This window comes from Ipomoea nil, unplaced genomic scaffold (genome assembly GCF_001879475.1).
Source record: "Ipomoea nil cultivar Tokyo-kokei standard unplaced genomic scaffold, Asagao_1.1 scaffold2826, whole genome shotgun sequence".
NCBI classification, from domain to species: Eukaryota; Viridiplantae; Streptophyta; class Magnoliopsida; order Solanales; family Convolvulaceae; genus Ipomoea; species Ipomoea nil.
This window is the reverse complement of record NW_017619254.1, coordinates 2,544,935-2,565,469: the sequence shown is the minus strand read 5'-3', so window position 1 is coordinate 2,565,469 and position 20,535 is coordinate 2,544,935. Positions and strand designations below refer to the sequence as shown.

At 31.6% G+C, this 20,535-nt stretch overlaps 2 protein-coding genes across 7 annotated transcripts; one reads left to right on the top strand and one right to left on the bottom strand.

Annotated features, from left to right (window-relative positions):
- Positions 1 to 351: 351 nt before the first annotated feature.
- LOC109158903 lies at positions 352 to 7,078 on the bottom strand. 2 transcript variants are annotated; one of them, XR_002050463.1, is made up of 7 exons: positions 6,649 to 7,078; positions 6,266 to 6,392; positions 3,882 to 3,991; positions 3,695 to 3,780; positions 2,648 to 2,740; positions 756 to 795; positions 352 to 587 (listed from the first exon to the last, which is right to left on the bottom strand). XR_002050463.1 is itself a non-coding variant. In XM_019306814.1 (7 exons), the coding sequence occupies exons 3-7, from the start codon at positions 3,906 to 3,908 to the stop codon at positions 572 to 574; spliced, it is 240 nt and encodes a 79-aa protein (XP_019162359.1). In that variant the 5' UTR covers positions 3,909 to 3,983; positions 6,266 to 6,392; positions 6,649 to 6,981; the 3' UTR covers positions 352 to 571. The 2 variants fall into 2 exon arrangements, 1 of the variants encoding a protein (XP_019162359.1); XM_019306814.1 differs by having other exon boundaries at positions 2,648 to 2,718; positions 3,882 to 3,983; positions 6,649 to 6,981.
- A 3,196-nt stretch (positions 7,079 to 10,274) lies between these two features.
- Positions 10,275 to 19,977, top strand: LOC109158896 (mRNA-capping enzyme-like). Of its 5 annotated transcripts, none has more exons than XM_019306804.1 (18): positions 10,279 to 10,747; positions 11,720 to 11,864; positions 12,183 to 12,315; positions 12,741 to 12,892; positions 13,206 to 13,289; positions 13,395 to 13,457; positions 14,205 to 14,336; positions 14,425 to 14,634; positions 14,825 to 14,947; positions 15,172 to 15,218; positions 15,932 to 16,094; positions 16,207 to 16,347; positions 17,066 to 17,188; positions 17,275 to 17,373; positions 17,684 to 17,773; positions 17,863 to 17,944; positions 18,655 to 18,785; positions 19,410 to 19,977. In XM_019306804.1, the coding sequence occupies exons 2-18, from the start codon at positions 11,721 to 11,723 to the stop codon at positions 19,536 to 19,538; spliced, it is 2,046 nt and encodes a 681-aa protein (XP_019162349.1). In that variant the 5' UTR covers positions 10,279 to 10,747; position 11,720; the 3' UTR covers positions 19,539 to 19,977. The 5 variants fall into 5 exon arrangements, with proteins under 5 accessions (XP_019162350.1, XP_019162349.1, XP_019162348.1 ...); XM_019306803.1 differs by having other exon boundaries at positions 11,628 to 11,864; XM_019306805.1 differs by lacking the exons at positions 18,655 to 18,785; positions 19,410 to 19,977 and adding an exon at positions 18,304 to 18,606 and having other exon boundaries at positions 10,275 to 10,747; positions 11,628 to 11,864.
- The last annotated feature ends 558 nt before the right edge of the window (positions 19,978 to 20,535 follow it).

Here is a 20,535-nt window from a genome sequence, read left to right as displayed (position 1 = left end):
TTGCAAGAGCACTTAAACACAAAAAAGGTAAATAATTATTAACAAATTAATGAAGAGAAAAAAAAATGAAAAGCATAAAAATAAAAAATAAAAATCAAAAAAGAAACAAAATTGAGAGAAAAGAAGAAACTAAAAATTGCAATGAAAAATTCAAATCAATTTTAAAAGAAAAGGCACTACTATAAAATGAGTCATTTAGTAAATGACAATAGTAAGACATCTAAAATAATTAATTTTGGAAGCGTGTCTCTACTAAACACAAACGCCTATTGTTTAATATTTAAAAAATATTAATTGTAATTTGAAACTTTTAAATATAAGAATGTACTATAATTATGACACTAGATATATTTCTATAAGTTTGAATCTATAGATACAACCAACGTTATTCCTCAACTAATCAGTACACAATTAACATGTTTGGACAAAGATAAAGTTATTGATGAAAATGGACAAATGGATAGTCAAGCATGTAGGTTACTGCAAAATATTTGACATGTAAAAACAATCTATTATCCACAATGTTCAATTGAAATGTTTATCATACCGTTTTGAGTTCTGGGAGAAAATATTACAAGCCTGCAATCCTGCAAAGAATATAAGATGTTTTGTGTCTATTGAGATAAGAAAGCCACAACATTACTTGTTTATTCCAGTTTCCTCCCAGAACTGAAATAGAAGTCAATGAAGGCCTCCATGAAAAAATTATAGAAAATTCTATTATCCACAATGTTCAATTGAAATGTTTATCATACCGTTTTGAGTTCTGGGAGAAAATATTACAAGCCTGCAATCCTGCAAAGAATATAAGATGTTTTGTGTCTCTTGAGATAAGAAGGCCACAACATTACTTGTTTATTCCAGTTTCCTCCCAGAACTGAAATAGAAGTCAATGAAGGCCTCCATGAAAAAATTATAGAAAATATTTTAGCCAAATAAAAAAAGTGACATCAACTAAGCAAACAAATCACAAACTTTAAAATGTCAACATCGAAAATAAGTTTTGGTGACCGAGTATGGACAACAACTCCGGAACTCATTACCTGGTTCCAACAAGAACATTTCACTAAGAAGAGTTTGAAAGAAGAAGAATATTGCAACAAATCGTAATACCGCAGCAATTGAGGTTTAAGGGCACGCATGTTGAGTGAAAAACATCCATTTCAATTATAATTGTAAGAACCAATAGAGAAAACTCCACTGCCAGCATACCACCAAGCCCCAATAAAGAGCACTTTTAACAAAAGGAAAAGTAACACATGAAAATTTAAACCCTAAACAAAAAACAAAAAGCACAAGAACAACAATGCAGAAAGAACCCAAGCAAAAAAAAAAAAATTGTTTAAAATGTTGAAAATCATCATTTTAAAACATTAAAAATACTTTTAAACCAAAAGCAGAACAAAGTAATAGGAAAACCTAAACTCCTTTATTTTAAAAACAATTTGAATCACTTGGGGAACGATAGAAATAAAAAAAAAAAATTTAAAATAAAGGTGGCCTAGTGAAAATAATAATAATAATAATAATAATTATTATTATTATTATTATAAAAATAAAATTGTAATATAATTTTAAAATTATATAATGAAAACTAAAAACATAAAAAGAATATCAAATAAAACAAAATGGATCGTAAAGAAAAGATAAACCAACACACACCAATAAAATAAGGAAAACAGACTAAAATACAGTTGCTACTCCTAGAGAAATAGAAAAATAAAAAAATCAATAAAAATACCTCTACAAACATTTAAAATACTTCAAAAACTAAAAATACGTAGAAAGAAAGTGCAAAATATATTCCAAACAAAAATCGTTGTAAAAGTTTATTAAAAAACACACATACTAAATTCCAAAATGTACTTTCAAAATATTTAGTGAACACTAAATGTATGTAGAGACAACGTTAAAAACAAAAACTAAATAAAACAAAAAAATAAGTAGAAATAACACCAAAAAACATAATAAACTCTAAAAAAGAGAAATTATCCAAGAAAAAAAATGAGAGTGAACAAAAAAAAACATAACAAATCCAAAAAGAAAAAAGAAAATAACATTCGAAAAAAAAAAACAGAAAATCGGTTATCAAAATTATAAAAAAAAATACTAAAATACTAAATCATAAAATGAACTTTGAAAATATGAATTTTAAAACAAACAGAAAAAAAAACGCAAATAATCGCTTAAAATCATATAAAATGAGCTTTGAAAATATGTAATGGTTAGTAAAAGTATGCAAAAAACAAAAAAAACAAAAAAAAAAAGAGTGATTAAAAAAATTAATGCAAGATTTTTTTTTTAAAAAACATAAAATAAAGAAGAGAAAAAAAATCCCAAAAATGAAGGAAAAACGATATTAAAAAGTGAAAATAAAAACAAACCGCTTAGAAAAACATTAAAAGCACCTAAAAATGTAATTTTTATAGAAATATAAGTACTAACTTAAATAACCAACTTTACTACCAATATTCAATACATTCGCTGATCTTGATATACATCTTTCACTTCATTAGAAGGTAGTGCTTGTATGCAAAATGAGGAAAAGAAACAAGCAATGCAACAGTGCTGGAAACACAAAGGTAATCTAAAACACAGAAATGAAAAGCCCAAAACCAGTTGGAATATAGGAAGGAGGAAGCATTACGTGGCCTTTTGGACCCAGCATGTGTAGGCTCAGAACAAGCTGTCACATGATCTTGAGTATGCAAAGCATTCCTATAAGGAAATTTCAAAGTTCCTGCAAAGTAGAGAAGATACTTTTATAGTTCATATCAAATGTTAAAACATGGAGAACTATAGTTGCAACAATAATAGCTAAAGGTGAGCCATAACCCAAACAATCAACTTAGCACTCAACTTCAAAAATATGAAAACAACTTAAAAACTAAAAAGAACACTTAAAAAATGCAAAAAAAAAAAAAAAAAAAAAAAAAAAAAAAAAAAAAAAAAAAAAAAATTGAAAAGGAGTTAATGCTAAATAAAAACAAAATGAACAATTAAAAAAATTTAAAAAAAAATAATGCAAAGAATTAAAAAAAATTAAAAACATAAAAATCACAAAGAGAAAAGAACGAAAAAAATGAAAGAAAAATTTATCAAAAATTAGAAATAAAAAATAATTTTTAAAACTAAAAAAACACATGAAAACACTCAAAATACATGAAAAAGTAACTTAAGAAATATAATTACAAAACTGTAAAATAAAGATTGAAAATACACAACAAAACTAAAAATAAGTAAAACGAACAACAAAAAACATAATGATCTATGAAAAAAAGAAAGAAACTATTCAAAAGGGAAAAAAATGAAAAGCAAAAAAAAAGAATACAAAATAAACTAAAAGATTTTTTTTTAAAAAAAAAAGAAAAAAAAAACAAAAGAACATTAAACTGAAAGAAAATATAAAAAGACAAACAAATAAAACTAAAAGAAACTCGGAAAAAAAAACGCTAAAAATAACTCAATAACAAAAACAAAAAGAAAACTTAAAATTATTTATTACAAATATAAAAATAAATTATAAAATGAACATAGAAAATATATTATGAAAAAAGAACGTAAAATACAAACAAAATGAACAATTTAAAAGAGAAGGAAATTAATGCAAAAAATACAACGAATAAAATACAGAGTAATATGTTAGGCAAAGCCACACATGCAAATTCACCAACATTGTGAAAAATAATAATACCTAAATATTATAATTTGGTAGGGCTTCCCCTCTGCCCTGGGCAACAATGAAATGGCAAAACCTCCGTCATGCAGAGGTAACAACTCCTGGAGACCGTCAATAAAATTAATTGAGCATTAGATATTAGCAACTGATCATGAAGTATCTTGGCATATCTTTCTAAAAATCATCTAAACTATAAGCAAACCTTTGAAAATCCCTGTTGGTTCACCATCTTCTCCACCGGTTGGATCTATCAGGAATGTGCTTTCACTTTCCATCACAAAATCTAACGCTCTTGAGACATTGCCTGCAAACCTATTCAAAATGAAATGAACCACAGCCATGAGGGGTGGGAGGGGGGAACAACATGTACACACATATAAAGCAATTAGTAATCACTAATTCATGTTTAGATTGATTTTGCTGAATATTTAGTAACCATTACAAAATACACTCACTTGTATATGCTGGTCAGTAATGCAAATATTAACAGGAATTTAATTAATTGGAAAAGAGTTGGTCTTATTAATCCTCAGCAATGTGACTAGAAAACACACTAAGTTTGTGTATTGCATGTATAGTCATATTATTCCCCAATATATCCAAAACTGAACAGACAAGTTGAAAATGCTTTTCTAACACTCCAACTTCAAAAATATGAAAAAATTTTAAAAACTAAAAAGAACACTAAAAAATGTAAAAAAAATCTTAAAAACTAAAATGGCCACTTGAAAATAAATAAATAAAACTAACTCAAAAACAAAAACAAAATTGAAAAGGAATTAACGCTAAATAAAAACTTTAAAAAAGAAAAAGAAGAAAATTAACGCAAAGAGTAAAAATAAAAATAAAAACATAAAAATTACGAAGAGAAAAGAACCCAAAATAATGAAAGAAAAACCATATGAAAAAGTTGAGATAAGAAACAACATAAAAAATAATTTTTAAAACCAAAAAAGCACTTGGAAACACTAAAAATACATGAGAAAATATATTATGAAATATAAGTACTTAATTGTAAAATAAATATTGAAAATAAACAACAAAACTAAAAATAAGTAGAAAGAACACCAAAAAAAACATAATGAGCTATGGAAAAAAAATTATCCAAAAGAAAAAAAAAACTGAAAAGCATTAAAAAAAATTAAAAAAAAAAACTTAAAAACTAAAAGAATTATAAAAAAAAAAGGATCAAACTGAGAGAAAAATGAAAATACGTTATTAAAATTATAAAAATACAAAATTATAAAATAACTTTGAAAATACGAAATGGAACTTATTTTATAATTTTGAATTTTTTAAAATATGAAAAGGACTGTATCTTGCCCCTATGAAAAAGTAGAAATAAAAAATAACAAAAAAAAAAAAATTTAAAACCAAAAAAGCACTTGAAAACACTAAAAATACATGAGAAAATATATTATGAAATATAAGTACTTAATTCTAAACTAAACATTGAAAATACACAACAAAACTAGAAATAAGTAGAAAGAACACCAAAAAAAACAAAATGAGCTATGGAAAAAAAATTATCCAAAAGAAAAAAAAATGAAAAGCATTTTTAAAAAAAAAAACTTAAAAACTAAAAGAATTAAAAAAAAAAAGATCAAACTGATAGAAAAATGAAAATACGTTATTAAAATTATAAAAATACAAAATTATAAAATGAACTTTGAAAATATGAAAAGGAACTTATTTTATAATTTTGAATTTTTTAAAATATGAAAAGGACTGTATCTTGCCCCTATGAAAAAGTAGAAATAAAAAATAACAAAAAAAGTAATTTTTAAAACCAAAAAAGCACTTGAAAACACTAAAAATACATGAGAAAATATATTGTGAAATATAAATACTTAATTGTAAAATAAACATTGAAAATACACAACAAAACTAAAAATAAGTAGAAAGAACAGAAAAACATAATGAGCTATGAAAAAAAAATAACCAAAAGAAAAAAAATGAAAAGCATAAAAAAACTTAAATAAAAGAATAAAAAATAAAAACAAATAAAAAGAACAAAAGAAGATTAAACTTAAAGAAAAATGAAAATACGTTATTAAAAATTATAAACGAACTTTGAAAATATGAAAAGGACTGTATCTTGTTCATATGAAAAAGTAGAAATAAAAAATAACATAAAAATAATTTTTAAAGCCAAAAAAGCACTTGAAAACACTAAAAATACATGAGAAAATATATTAAGAAATATAAATACTAAATTGTAAAATGAACATTGAAAATGCACAACAAAACTAAAAATAAGTAGAAAGAACACCAAAAGAACATAATAATGAGCTATGGAAAAAAAAAATTATCCAAAAGAAAAAAAAAAAAGCATAAAAAAACTTGAGATACTAATAGAATATTAAAAAAATAAAAATAAAAAAGATTAAACTGAAAGAAAAATGAAACTACATTATTAAAAATATAAAAAGAGAGATAAAGAAGCAATTTTGTTCCTTTCTACTCCAAGTTCAGAGTTTGGGTTGCAAACTGTTTGTATTACACCAGAAAAATGGTGACATGGAGGGAGAGTACGCATTAACATATAATAACAAAAAAAAAAAAGGGAATTGTGTAAAGAGAGACCTCACGCGTACAAAGTGGGCACGCGCCATCATAAAGCATCTCAATTTTCCAATTCTTTGAAGCCCTAGCGGAAAATCTTGGGAGCCACAGCATCCACAGTTGTTCCACTTAACTGAAAATCTTGATTCTGAAATTACATAGAATATAGTAAAACAATTGCACAATCAACAGACAACCCACAACCCACAACAATTATCATCAATGTAATACTCTATTACTCTTTATGATTTTTAGAAATATGGAACATTCTATTAGAGTAAAGTCTACAAGTTGTTTGGCCATGGATGAAACACAACCACACCCAGGATATGAAAACAGAAAATTGTTCATTTACAAATCATAAATATGACTGCGTTATTTGAATGACAGGGATGAAAGAGTACCAGGAAGATTATGGATTGGGGAGTGAAGGTGAAGATACCCAAAGTCAATGAGTCAAGACGCAGGCTACGGCCGGGAACCAGGGCAGACGACGGCGCAGATTCGACGGTGCCGGGAACCAGGGCAGACGACGGCACAGATTCGACGGGTTGATCAAACTGCTAAAATTATAAACCCCACTAAGAGCCGGACGATCAAACCGCTGAAATCGTAAACCCTAAGAGCAGAGTTTACCTTTGGGGGAGTTGTTTCAGTAAACATGCCCCCACACTATGAAAAAATTACTTGAAACAACAGACCTCAACTAAAGAGACTCGTTGTTTGCTCATCGCTTACCCAAGCAATCCGAGCGATAATTTTTCTGAGCCTTGAGGCCCCTTTTATAGGAGCCTCAAGGCTCCCCCTGCCACTTCTCCCACCGATGTGGGAGAAGTGGTAGAATTAAGGGGCGCTCCCTTTTTTTTTTTTTTTAATTAATTTATTTTATTTATAATAATAATAATCCTTAACATACAAAAATAATTCTATATACTAAATATTTTCAAAATGATGAAAGTCAATAAAAGACAATTAATAAAGTAAAAAAATATAATATTTTTTTTTAAAAAAAAATTGTCAATACTCTCTCCACTGAAACTCGAACACACAACCTCTCATATTAACATTAGACCATGAGGTTATTGGCATTAAAAGTAATTTTGTTGTTATTGTTTTATAATAATATTAATATTAATTTATGTTTTAATTTATATAAAATTTAAAATAATTTAAGGTTAATTGATTAAATAAATTAAACAATCAACTAGTGTATTTATAACTCATTTTACCGGTAATTAGCTAGTTGCAAGCAACTATAATTTACCAAACATTTTTCTACAAGGTCAAATCAACTAACCCAATAGCTAATTGCCAACACCCTCACTCTTTTTGTTATAGTAATACAAATAATTTTCAATATTACTCCTCATCTTGCAAAAAATTTTTTTAACACTATTAAATCTCACAGATAAATTATAATTAATTGGAATTAAAATGATGAACACGTAAAACTGAATATTTAAATACTTGAACTAAATCACTTCAAAATCCATCTATCCTTGCTTGGGTAATATTTTGATCAAGCACACTATTGATCATGTAATTATCTAATGGGTGGTATTCTGGCAGGGATTCTTACAATCTAACGACGTTCACATTTTTTGGTTATGCAAGGACCAAAATTTTAGATGATGACTTGAGGGACCATAAAGTTTTCCTTATGCAGATTCCTCCACGGTAAGACCTTATATCATTTTCCTTCCCAGATTTCTTCTTTCTTCAACGGTTGCAGTAAATTAATCGAACGAAAACTTTATGAACAGGCATATCAAATTCGTGTGGAACAATGGCCGCCATAGTGAGCACGATTGGAACTGGGTTCTTTGTACAGTGGCTGGGATCTTTCCAAGCATTTTTGACACTCACAGCTTGTCTCTACTTCATCTCTGCCATTTTCTGGAATCTTTTTGCCACTGGTGAAAGGGTTTTCTAAACTCAAACTCCATTCAGTAGCCTAGCTGAAGATGAAAAAATACAGAAACAGTGGGGAGAGGAAACCTCATTGCAATGCTTCATTCTTTAGTGTCGTTTATATTCTAACATATGTCTGGGGAAGGATCAGACTTAGGATTGTATAGATATTTATACATTTATATATGGAGTATATGATATAATATATATATACATACATATGTCGTGTGCATCAAAGAAAAGAAGGAAGAGGAATAACATTTTTTTTTTTGTTTCTTGTTGATTCTTTGATGAGTTTGATCCAATTTGATCTTTGTCATTTCAATTAGTCACATTTGAAAAAGCATTCAGGCTGTTTGTGTATGGTTTGGTTTTTAATTTTTTATAAACAAAACTATGAAATTAAAATATTAGCTTTTTGTTTGTTAAGCGGTCCGCGATCAAGATCGCCAACTTTTTAGCTTGAAAGGCTTTATCTAAGACTGGCCGGATGGACTGTAGTTTGGTCCCGTTTCTTTCTCTTGTTCATGTTTTGGATCTTAACTCTATTTAATATACTTAATTTTTCTTCTAAACAAAAAAACATAGATTTGTTGGATTGGTTCTCACTTGCCAAATGCCATAATCTCCTAATCCATTCTTCTACCTATATGTTATATACTTATATACTTAATTTATAATGATACTTTCTCATAATCTCACCAATTATAATCTTACATTGCCTTTTGTTTGGCAGTAAAATATCTCAGTAAATCCTGTCACTTTCTTAGGATTTTTTTAATTAAATAAATAATTACTGTATAATGATGCGACTATAGATAAATATCATGCGATGATTTTGAGAAAAAACATATTGTTACGTTGTAAATGTCTTTTTTAGAAGTAATGAACAAAAGAAAAATAATTAAAAAATAAAATTTCCAATATGTTAAAAGAAAAAGAAAACAAATAAAAATTATGATTTAATTTTTTCAAATCAATCTAAATATGTCATCAATAAGAAAAAAAAAAAAAGAATTTTACCATGAGAACTCTCAAATTCTAATCTATCAATTATATTATCTGATGTGGCAAATATGGATATGACATTTTCATATTGAGGGTTCAAAAAAAGTTGTTTACATCCAAAATTTGTAAGAGAGAGCAAAAATGAGAGTATAATTTGATATGGTATAAGTAGTATTTTCTAGAGTAAATATCCAAAATGGTCCATCGACTAGCTAAATTCACAAATTGGTCATCAATTTTCAATTTCAACCAATTAAGTCCTTAACTTTGCAACTTTGACACGATTTGGTCCTCCATCTATTTGACCGTTTGTTGACCGCGACCTTTGGTGATATATATGTAGTTTCACGTGCAAAGCTCAAGAGAACACTCTTGGAGGTGGCATCGTTGTTTCAGAGGGGGAAGTGCTTCTCCGCTTGCTGCTTGGGGATCACAAGCCGGTTCAGCTTAGAGAACGCTCTTGGAGGTGACAACGCCGTTTCGGAGGGGGAAGTGCTTCTCCACTTGCTGCTTGGGGATCCTGAGCCGGTTTAGCTTGCCTACATCGCTTGGAGTCACGGCTTTCTCGAAGAGCCACTCTAGTGACTTTGGTGATCTATCTATCAAAAGCTATAATCTCTCCGGCATGGGGGTGTAGCGCCGACAGTGGGTTCGAATGTAACAGTGCGGTCTAGAAATGCAACCGGAACCTTAAAAACCGACGATGAACCATGAAATTACATATATATCATAAAAAGGCGTAGTCAACAAACGATCAAATAGACAAAAGATCAAATTGTGTTAAAATTGCAAAGTTAAGGACTTAATTGGTTGAAATTAAAAGTCAAGGATCAATTTGTGAATTTAGGTATAGTCGAGGGACCATTTTAGATATTTACTCTTTTTTATAATAAAAAAATTACTAAAAAGTGAGACCTATTGTAGTACTCCGTATATATATTACTTATATAAAATAAAAATTAAGAAAAAAAAATCAAGAAAAAGAAAAGGGTTCAATGAGTCATGACGCTAACGTGCGCTCCCTTACACGAAACAATTATCATCCGTCACTACTCACTCCCGCTTTTCTTTAACAGCCCAGTGGCAGGTGGCGCAATGACCGTTCTGCCCCGTCCTTCCCTTTCCCTGTTTTGTGTAAGCTCCCTATCAACCCACCAACCCAACTCGCGCCCACGTTCGCAACCCTCGCCCAATCTCCCTTCTCACTTCTCTCCAACCGATTCATGAATTCTCACATATACGTACACAACATGTATCTCTCTTTTTTCCCATAATAATTTCCCCCATTTTTTTTCTGATTTTCCCCCCTCTCTTGAATGGGTTCTCGTTCTAAACCTGGATTGAACAGCTGCAACAAAATCTATGCGATCTCCTCGTCTCTTTAACTCTCTATAACAGCGGGGCTTTTGTCTCTAGGGTTTTGGAAACTGAAATTCTGCTGATTAAGATTCTTGCTTTTTCACCTCAATTATATAGGGTTTTTATTTTTTCATAGAGGGGTCTGTAATACATATACAAATTTTTGTCCTTGGGTTCAAACGTTTCACTGGGAGTTGGAATTCATTGGCTTGTGGGACTCGGAAGGTTTGAAAAATTTACTCCTTTTATGATTGCCAATTTCCTTCTTGTTAGTTCATTATATTTCTATGGCGGTGTTCATTTTCTTTATGTTTAGTTTCTTATACTGATTTTGATTAATTAAGGCTATTTGAGAGATTGGTGGCGTACACTGCCGCTTAGAAATGTAGGGAAACTCAATGTGGTTTGGGAAATTATGATCTTAGCCTTTGAAGTTAAAGTAGACTGATAGAAGGTGATGCCATGTTAGTATGCTACTTTCTTCATTGAAGGAATTTGAACTACTCATATAGATATGAAGGGCACAGTGACACTGGGAAACATAACCCTTAATCTGGACCAGTCTGAAGTTGTACATGCCCCTAAGACATTGGGCATAACTGCATAAGTATATCAGAATTGTTTTGCTAGCTTCATTGGTGTTATCTGTCATCATCTTTCTAGCAACAAAGGCAATTATATGTAAATGAATTTTCTTCTGTTCGCAAATGTAGGTGAAAAAGAAGGCAAACTAATGTAAATTTCTATTGGAAAATTCCAGCCTTTCCAGCAATTGAAACTGTGCAAACAGTAATGTTACATGAATATTTGCATCTGATGTTCAACTGTGAATATGTGTTTATAAGCAGACTTGTTTATTAAACATGAGATTTATGGCCATTGTATTCTAACCTCTTGGGTCACAACTGCAATATCTATTCTATCGTTGTCTTCAAAATATTGCTTAAAGTTGCAAATTTTAGGCATATTTATTATTGTTTTCTTATTTCCCTTAAAAAACAATGAAAGCTTGTTTTTTTCTTATGGTTCTGCACTTGGTAATACAGCTTTTTTGTTTTAAATCTGACACTTTTTAATTTTTATTTTTTAAACTTGGTGGGTTTAGGTAGTCTCACTGTGGCATTGCTGATAAATCATAATAAATTTGTTAGCCACTTATTGGTATATGTGTCATGGTGCATCTTGAATGATTGCCAGCATGGACTTAAATGCATCACCACAACCAGACGATGATGATGAGTTCTTCAGAAAACAACTAGAGGAGGAATCAGAAGAGCCTATTGTAGAACACAGCATTGAACATGCGGATTATGTAGTTAGTGCTGTAGAAATTTCACGCAGGGTACATCTCTCTATTTATTTTATTTAATTTTTAATTAATATTTTGGTCATGCCTAAATGTTTGTACCTATTGCGGCTTTCACTATATCCCAATTTATAATCTGGCTTTCAAAGTATAAATCAGGCAGTGGAGAGGTGGTAGGGGATAATTCAAAGATTATGCAGTAATAGAAGAAATATATATATATATATATATATATATATATATATATATATATATATATATTTAAAGAAGTTACATCCATCATCAAATGAGTTTAGTGCAGTATGAGGATTCATTTAGTTACGTTTATCTGACTTCTGCTTGCCATTGTATTAGGAGCGTGAGGAAAGAATTCAACGGCTTAAAAGACAACGTCCGGATGACAGGCCAGCATATGCATCTCAGCCACGTATGCATGATGAAATGTTTCAAGCAAAAAAACTGAGGCCTTCTAACAAGCTTCCTCCAGGTAATTCTTCTACCTTGGTGTGATTTCTGAATTGTTGGGGTTTTGACATGACTTCTCTCATATGAAAGTTTGTGCAGTTTGACTGTAGTGAAGAAGAAATAGCTTTATGGGTAAAGACTTACTTTAGTACTTGAATATTGCTTGTTGATTAATTGTACTAATGCTTGCTACATGTATTGGTTTATTCCTTCTGTTATCCCTATTCAATTTATCTTGCGCCAAAGGCTTTTTAGTTTTTTAGTGATAGCTTTACACTTGGTTGCTTGCAATTTTGGGATATTATACATTTGTAACGTATCTTTTTATATGAATGTTTATCATATGACTGTTTCTGTATTTCACTCTTTATTCTCCTGCAGTTTAGTTCATACAAATTATGTTTTCATGTTTCAACAATCCTGCTCTTGGCATTGTTTGTATTGTAGGTTGGTTGGATTGCCCTGGTTCTGGTCAGGAAATAGGTTGCATAATTCCTTCTAAAGTTCCCCTTGGTGACCACTTCAATGATTGTATTGAACCTGGCAAGAGATACTCATTTAGGCAAGTGCTGCATCGACAGAGAGTCTTGGGAAGAAAGGTATGCTGGACTTAGCAACTAGGCCCTGTAAAACAAGAGGAAGAGATTTTTCTTTCTTGTCCAACCCTTCTTGTCTTCTTGGCCGAATGGACGCCCCCTCCCATTCCAAGTCCTTTTTTTCTCCACCCAAATATTTATCTTAATATAATTCTAAAATTACATTTAATTTTTGAGATCTGTATTGTTGGTGTTGTTATGTATATGCTACTCCTGCTTCTGCTACTAAGCTACTGCTTTGACTTCTTCTAAATATGTTACCTTGTTGATCCTTTCTCGTTGTAAATAACGACCAATTGTATTCTTAATTTTTCAGCTGGGTTTGGTGATTGATCTTACAAATACCACTAGGTACTATTCAACTCAAGAATTTGCAAAAGAAGGAATCAAGCATGTCAAGGTAGGTTAAACTCTGCTTGAGAAAGGGGAACATGTTCCAAGTTTATTTACTCTATGCTATTTATGGTTATAGATGCCCTAATATTCCAACTTTGCAATGTCTTAGATTATGTGCAGGGGACGTGATTCTGTGCCTGACAATGAGTCAGTCAATTTATTTGTATTTGAGGTAATCTTTTACCTAGGTGCTATTTTACACAATTGGATGCATGTTTTTTGGGAAGTATACTTGGCATATTATATTTGCAGCAAAGTCTAGCAGCTTGATTAAGATGATTTTTACATGTTCAACAGAGACCTATAGATGTGCCTTTAGAAAGAGTTGACAACATGATGGTAGTAATATGCAATAGAAATTGGTTAGATTGACCTAAACTTATTTGATCAAATCATCAAAATTACAAAGGTAGACATGAACTTACTTGAACAACATTAAAAAGTATATCATAGCTCAAGGCTCAGGAAGGATTTAACCTTGTATTAGATTGAATGGTGACAACTGACAAAGAATCCATGTAGATTGTTATTTGAGCTGATTATTTGGTCTTCTACATTCTTTAGTGTTTATTTGGTTTCTCTAGACTTCTTTACAACTTGTTTATCACGTGTTAAACTTTGTTGTATCCCTAACTATTTATGTAGAAACAATCATCTTACTCTAGACACACACTTCGATATAAGCACTTCTTGGTGGAACCCTCTTGGCACTGAGCTCCTCTATCTGTGATTTGAACTTCCTACATTAGTAACCTTGCATGTATGCATTTTTTGTTCTATGGGTATGTTACAGACCTCTATTTAGTTTTTATCATTTTGCATTTTTGACATGCTGTTTAATTGGTCGCAACCTCTATTATTTGTTCTTCTAGGAATTTTTATGGTGCTGCAAGGCCTGACTAGTTTTCCCTTCTTTCAGGTTTTAGAGTTCCTTGCTCGACAGAAGCATTCGAAGAAGTACATTTTTGTCCATTGCACACATGGACATAATCGCACTGGGTATATGATTGTTCATTATCTTATGCGTACACTACCTCTATCTGTTACTCAGGTGAGTTATCTTCTTGAAAGCAACTTCGCGATACTGTTAAAGTCTTACCTGTGCGTTTGTCAACTGATAAGCCATGTCAATCATGCAGGCAATACAAATATTTGCTGAATCACGGCCTCCTGGTATATATAAACCAGACTATATTGATGCCTTATACACTTTTTATCATGAGAAGAAACCTGAAACGGTTGTTTGCCCTCCAACTCCTGAGTGGAAGAGATCTTGTGAATTTGATTTGAACGGTGTTGCTAAGCCAGATGATGATGATGATGATGGAGGTGCTGTAGCTCCTTCACATGTATGCGCCTTTGTATATGGTTTTATTTTATTTTTATTTTTATTTTATTTCATTTTAAATATAGTCTTTAACCCTTTAGTACAGATGTACAGGTATACTGAAAAAATTGGGTTGGTTAATTTATTGCAGTTTGTTGAAGTATCCATATACTTACCAGAGATTTCACTTGCTGTTTGTATGTATTATTCAGGATAATCAAGAACCTCATATTGTAATGACAAATGATGACCTTCTGGGAGATAGTATTCCATCCGATCAGCAGGATTCTCTACGACAGATCTGCTACCAATTTCTGAAGTTGCAGCTACCTGGGGTATGATGCTGCATTCAGCTACCAATTACTGAATTAGTTCTTCAGTTTGTTAATTGAGACTATTGCACATTTATGGGCACACTTAAGTACTTAAATGTTTATCATTTAAATATCTGTGTATTTAATTTTGGCAAATTGAAGTTATTCCCTTGTTGGGATCTTGAGTGCACCCCCGAGCTATGATTGTTTTACTTGTTTCTCATCATTAGTGTCATCTCTTTCAGGGAAGAAATCCTCAATTTCCTGGGTCGCATCCAGTTTCTCTAAACAGGTTGGTGTCTAGCCTTCCTTGAAATAAGTGAATTGGGCTTATAGTTTCTTCAATCATGGGTCTGCCTTTCTTCCTATTCCAATTGTATCTTTCCATTATGTATTTTTGTATTCACAATGATAATATGGTCCAAATTTTTTTGTTACCACAAACACATGTCGGTATATAAAGAAGTTTTACAGGCATATGCATTAATAAAGTTATTGTGTATGCCTTGGAAAATTGGACCTTCTGCATTGTCTTTAACTTTATGGAAATGATGTACATTATAATTGAAATGTATATGTTAGTAAACATGCCGTGTTTTCTTATTTCCAAGAGGACAGTTGAGGGAGGAGTTGTAAATAACAAATTCCTACCTGAAGTTTCAATCACTGAACATGATTGAATTGAACTGTATACTCAAGAGAGTTTTCAAGAATAATGGGAAAATAAAATTGGCAGGATGTGGACATAGCCAACTTGTTATCCATCCTTCTCTTCTGTCTTGTGCATTCATGAAATTATTCACAGAAGTTGAACGAATGCACTCACATATTATCAATTGTTGATGCTGTCACTCCATTTCTATTGCAAGATATAACTTATGTATTTGATATACAGACCATTAAGCCCCCGAAATGTCCACTAATTGACAGATAGCTGCAATGTCAATTGCATCTTTGTAGTTGAGATATTCACATTGCTATATTAATACAATACATCACTTGCAGGGACAACTTACAATTGTTGAGGCAGCGGTACTATTATGCCACATGGAAAGCTGATGGAACAAGATATATGATGCTAATTACTATGGACGGTTGTTATTTAATTGATAGACACTTCAACTTTCGAAGGGTTCAGATGAGATTTCCGTGCAGACAATCCAATGAAGTATGGATTAATTCAGTCAGATTAGAAGATTTCACTTGATTCATTAGGAACGTAGGATGCAAGATAAATATTGTATGATTCTCAACTTCACATGTCTATATTTGCTCACCAGGGTTTAGCTGAGAAGACCTTCCATCACTTCACATTACTTGATGGGGAAATGATAATTGATACCGTACCTGACACACAGAAGCAGGAAAGAAGATATCTGATATATGACATGATGGCACTCAATTACATGTCTGTCACAGAGGTAGTGTATTTACTTTAGGCCAAGGAACTTTCTTGTCTGTGTCTGTAATCATCCTTTTGTTTGTGCACTTCACATTTGAATTTTTTTTTTAAGTCTTTATTATGCATATTATGACTGAAAATTAAAATTGTATATTTCTGTATATGTGCCTGGAATGCATGCATGAAATTGTATAATTTACTGGCAATGATTTAGGCTCCTTGATTATGTAATGATTTTTACAGGAAAGGGAAAATTGTTTATGCTGCTGCAGTTTTATGCAGGAGATAGAAGCTGTGTAACAGTAGATACATGCATCATCTGTTGATATGCATCTAAATCTACAATAATTTTACCTAGGATCCATGTAGTTGTTGGCTGCTGTAGTCAATTATAATTTGTTGGAGTTAATTCTCCTGTACTTGGTAAGAGGAATCTAGACAGGATGCTATGGTAAAAAATCCAGGAAATTATTGATTACTTGCTAGAGTTCCTGTTTTCACAATATAAACACCTTATCTATTATTTACAACTATTATTTGACATTTCTTACTTCCTAGTGTGATCAGTGCAGGTGCTTTGTTGTCATTCCGGTGTTCTGAGGTTAAAAAAAAATGCTTTGGGTGTTAGCACTGAAATTTGCTAGCCTTGATGACTGTTTGTGTCTATTATGTAATTTTGTTTTTGTTTATCAGTGTTTGGACTACTGACAGTGTCTGCTTCTCTGTATTTGGCACAGCGGCCCTTTCATGAGCGATGGAAAATGATTGATAAAGAAGTGATTGAACCTCGAAATAATGAACGATGTCATATATACCAGAGTAAAAATCCATATTACAGATATGAATTGGAACCCTTCAGGGTATGTTTTATGAGCTCTAGGCAGATATTTCACGTTTTGTGATATTTTCTTGCTGAAATGTCTACTGATCTCCCAAAGCTTGCCAGGTTAGAAGGAAGGATTTTTGGCTCCTTTCTGCTGTCACAAAAGTTTTGAAGGAATTCATCCCAAAACTTTCACATGATGCAGATGGTCTCATTTTTCAGGTTATTAGGACAACTCTCATGATATAATGGCTCGATAGCATTCTAAAACCAAATTTTACATAGAGTTACTTATTCATTGTTTTTTATGCCATATTTCAGTCAATTGTGGCTGAAGAATGTTCACTTATTAAAAAATTGTATTCATTTATATTATCCTCCCATTGAGGTTTGGCATGATGGTTTTACATGCCTTAATGTAGTTATGATGTTTTTACTTTTTAGTGACTAACTTGTAACACTTATCTATATAAATTCTTACTCTCCGTTTTTAGATCTTAGCTTGTTCTATGTTTTTTAACTTCTGTAACAGGGTTGGGATGATCCTTACGTTACGAGGACCCATGAGGGCCTCTTGAAGTGGAAATACCCAGAGATGAACTCTGTTGATTTCCTCTTTGAGGTATTTTACCTTCATCACCAGGCCAATTATACTTTGATACATATTCATGTTATCAATTTTGAATCATCATTCTTCCCCTTGGCTGGCAGGTGCTTGATGATCGAGAGCTACTTTATCTAAATGAACGAGGAAAGAAGAAACTGATGGATGGGAGCAGGGTCATATTCCCAGGTTAGCGATTTTTACTTCTTCATTTGGCATTCAATCTTGTGATATGAGTACTTCTAGCACACAGATACATGGTGGGGGATACTCTTGTTATGTAAAACTAGTAAAAAAAGGAATTTCATATCAGTTTGACTTACATTTCACATTGTTTCCACAGATTTTATATTTTTTAATCTGATAAAGTATCTCCGTGATTTTATGTTTTATCATCATCAAATCATTGGAGATGGAAATGTTAATTTTTTACTTTGTTGGACGCATTTGGTTGCATTATTGACATTGGATGAAACTGAAGAAAACTACATAATTGTAGAATTTGCTCTCTATGCTTACGTTTCTGCCTTTTTATTGTTTGGATTCAGTGTTTGTCTTATGGGATGCCAAAAGATAACTGCCTTAAAAGACTGTTTGTGAAATCAGATACTGCATGTCTACATGGGAAGTGTGTTCACTTTTTCGTTGAACTTGTTTCTTCCTTTCCTTGTCATGGGTAATTGTGAAAATAGGGTTGGTATATATTTAATAGTTAAATAGGGTATTTGATATGGGATTTAGTTTGGTTTGGTATAAATTCTACTCTGTATGTGTATCTGTTGTGACTTGTATTGGTTGGCTTATGTCACTAATTTGAGTTTATATGCTTTTTGTTTCTCTGAATTTTTGATGTGCCTTTCTTCAAAATAGTCCTTTTAACCACCTCTTAAATATTACAGATTCTTATGATCCATCAGAGCTCTCGGGTAAAATTATTGAATGCTCTTGGGATTCTGATAATCAAGTGTGGACGTGCATGAGGGTTAGGGTAGATAAAGGAACACCGAATGACTTCAACACATATCGAAAGGTATATCTTAAATTCCTATTTTTATGTTGCATCAATTGTGAATGAGATAATAATGGTATCTCTTGCTGTATCGTCTGTCTCTCGCTCTTGCTAACATCTTATAAGCACCAACCCCGATTGGCTATTTATACAAATTAAAACTGGTCCCTGGTGTACTTGCCAAAAAATGGTAAAGAAACTTCTAGCACACTTCTTGGCACTGCCTAGAATTTATGAGCAAGGCGTACCCAAAAAAAAAAAAAAAAAAAAAGGAATTTTAGAACAATAGTTGATTTCAAATTTCCTTCCTCTTGCTTGGGAAGAATTGCTCTTCAAGAGAAAATAAGATTGTGGAACAATGAAAATGCAGCAATGTTGCCTTCTCTTTTGGTTGCCCAAAGGTATCCCTCCAGCCGATAGCCAGAAGACTAATCCCCCGTTCCTACGGTCAGCACACTAAGTGGTAGGGGACTGGCCAAATGGTTTGCTCCATTCACATGGGTGGGGATCGAACCGCCAACCTCATGCTTATTACATTAGAAAAGGAAAATGGGATAAAAATGTGAGATAAATTGATAATCAGCATTTGTATTGTTGGTTGTTTAGCATTGTGATGAGTTGTACCATGGCTTGTGAATGAAACAGGTTTTGAGAAGTATCACCGACAATATCACGGAGGACATTTTGTTAGCTGAGATCCGTGAGATTATTTGTTTGCCAATGTATGCAGACAGGATCCAAATTGAAAGCAAAGGTCAAGCACGGAGAAGGTAGTAAGTCATAAACAAGCGGATACTAGTAACTAGACAGACGGGTTTCATATTTAGAGTTGCAATTGTCGGTTGGCTTATAGTTTAGCTATGGGTCTGGTCAACACACATGGTGCTTTATGTTGGTGACTTGAGCATTATAGGATTGGCATGTGGTGGAAGTTGGGGCTGGAGTTGTTTTAGCTTTACAGTTTTACAAATTGCAGGAATTAGCGATAGAACCGAACCACATGTATATTAGTTCTTGCAGCATTTTACATTAGCCATTTGGTAAATTGTCAAAAAGCTAGTTCTCAGTTCTCTCTCTCTCTCAGTCTCATGTTTTAGTGAAATTCGGCATTTCTTTGCTTGTGAATATGATCTGGAAGAGCCACCAACTTGTATTCCTATCTTTTTAACAATATGCGCTGAGCTGAGCTACAAATAAATCCCCATTTCCTTCTGGACAACTTACTCGCATTGCATATATATTGCTGTTTAAGGGCAGTCATTAACCTTTTTATTTTTGGTATAGATAAATCTAATTGAAGGATGAAAAGTGGCATTTCTCTTACATTCAATATATTTTACCACACAACACATAATTTATTATTGTACATGACATTCTCAAGCAAATTCTATAGTTTTTGTCTTTTTAATTATTGTAATATTGTTACATTTATGGGATGTTTGGTAAATAGCAGTTAGCTGATTGAGTTAGTGGGTTTGACTAGTTGATAGCATTAACTAATTGTAGAAAGATATTTGATAAATTAGTTGTTAGTTGATAATTGATTATATACAAAATGACTTTTTTTAAAAGTTACCGGAAATGTTACCAGTTTGGAACAATAAGCTGTTATAAAAAATTAATTAATCAAATGCTTATATTAATTGTTTAATCAAGTCAAATTTCTAACAGTTGTCAAACAAGTTAAAAATAAGTTGATAGATTAATTATTTTACTAAATGGGATTTTAGTTTTTTAAGTTCTGTGTTACCTCAATTAAAAAGAGTTTATG

Bases quoted from the DNA above. Each gene is read 5' to 3' on its own strand.
- LOC109158903 (XM_019306814.1), bottom strand. From the start codon at position 3,908: ATGGTGAACCAACAGGGATTTTCAAAG. The intron at 3,781-3,881 runs GTTTGCTTATAG...GACGGTCTCCAG, and splicing joins ACCAACAGGGATTTTCAAAG to GAGTTGTTACCTCTGCATGA. The intron at 2,719-3,694 runs GTATTATTATTT...ATTTCCTTATAG, and splicing joins TACCAAATTATAATATTTAG to GAATGCTTTGCATACTCAAG.
- LOC109158896 (XM_019306803.1), top strand. From the start codon at position 11,709: ATGATTGCCAGCATGGACTTAAATGCATCACCACAACCAGACGATGAT. The intron at 12,316-12,740 runs GTAATTCTTCTA...TTTGTATTGTAG, and splicing joins TTCTAACAAGCTTCCTCCAG to GTTGGTTGGATTGCCCTGGT. The intron at 13,458-14,204 runs GTAATCTTTTAC...CCCTTCTTTCAG, and splicing joins TCAATTTATTTGTATTTGAG to GTTTTAGAGTTCCTTGCTCG.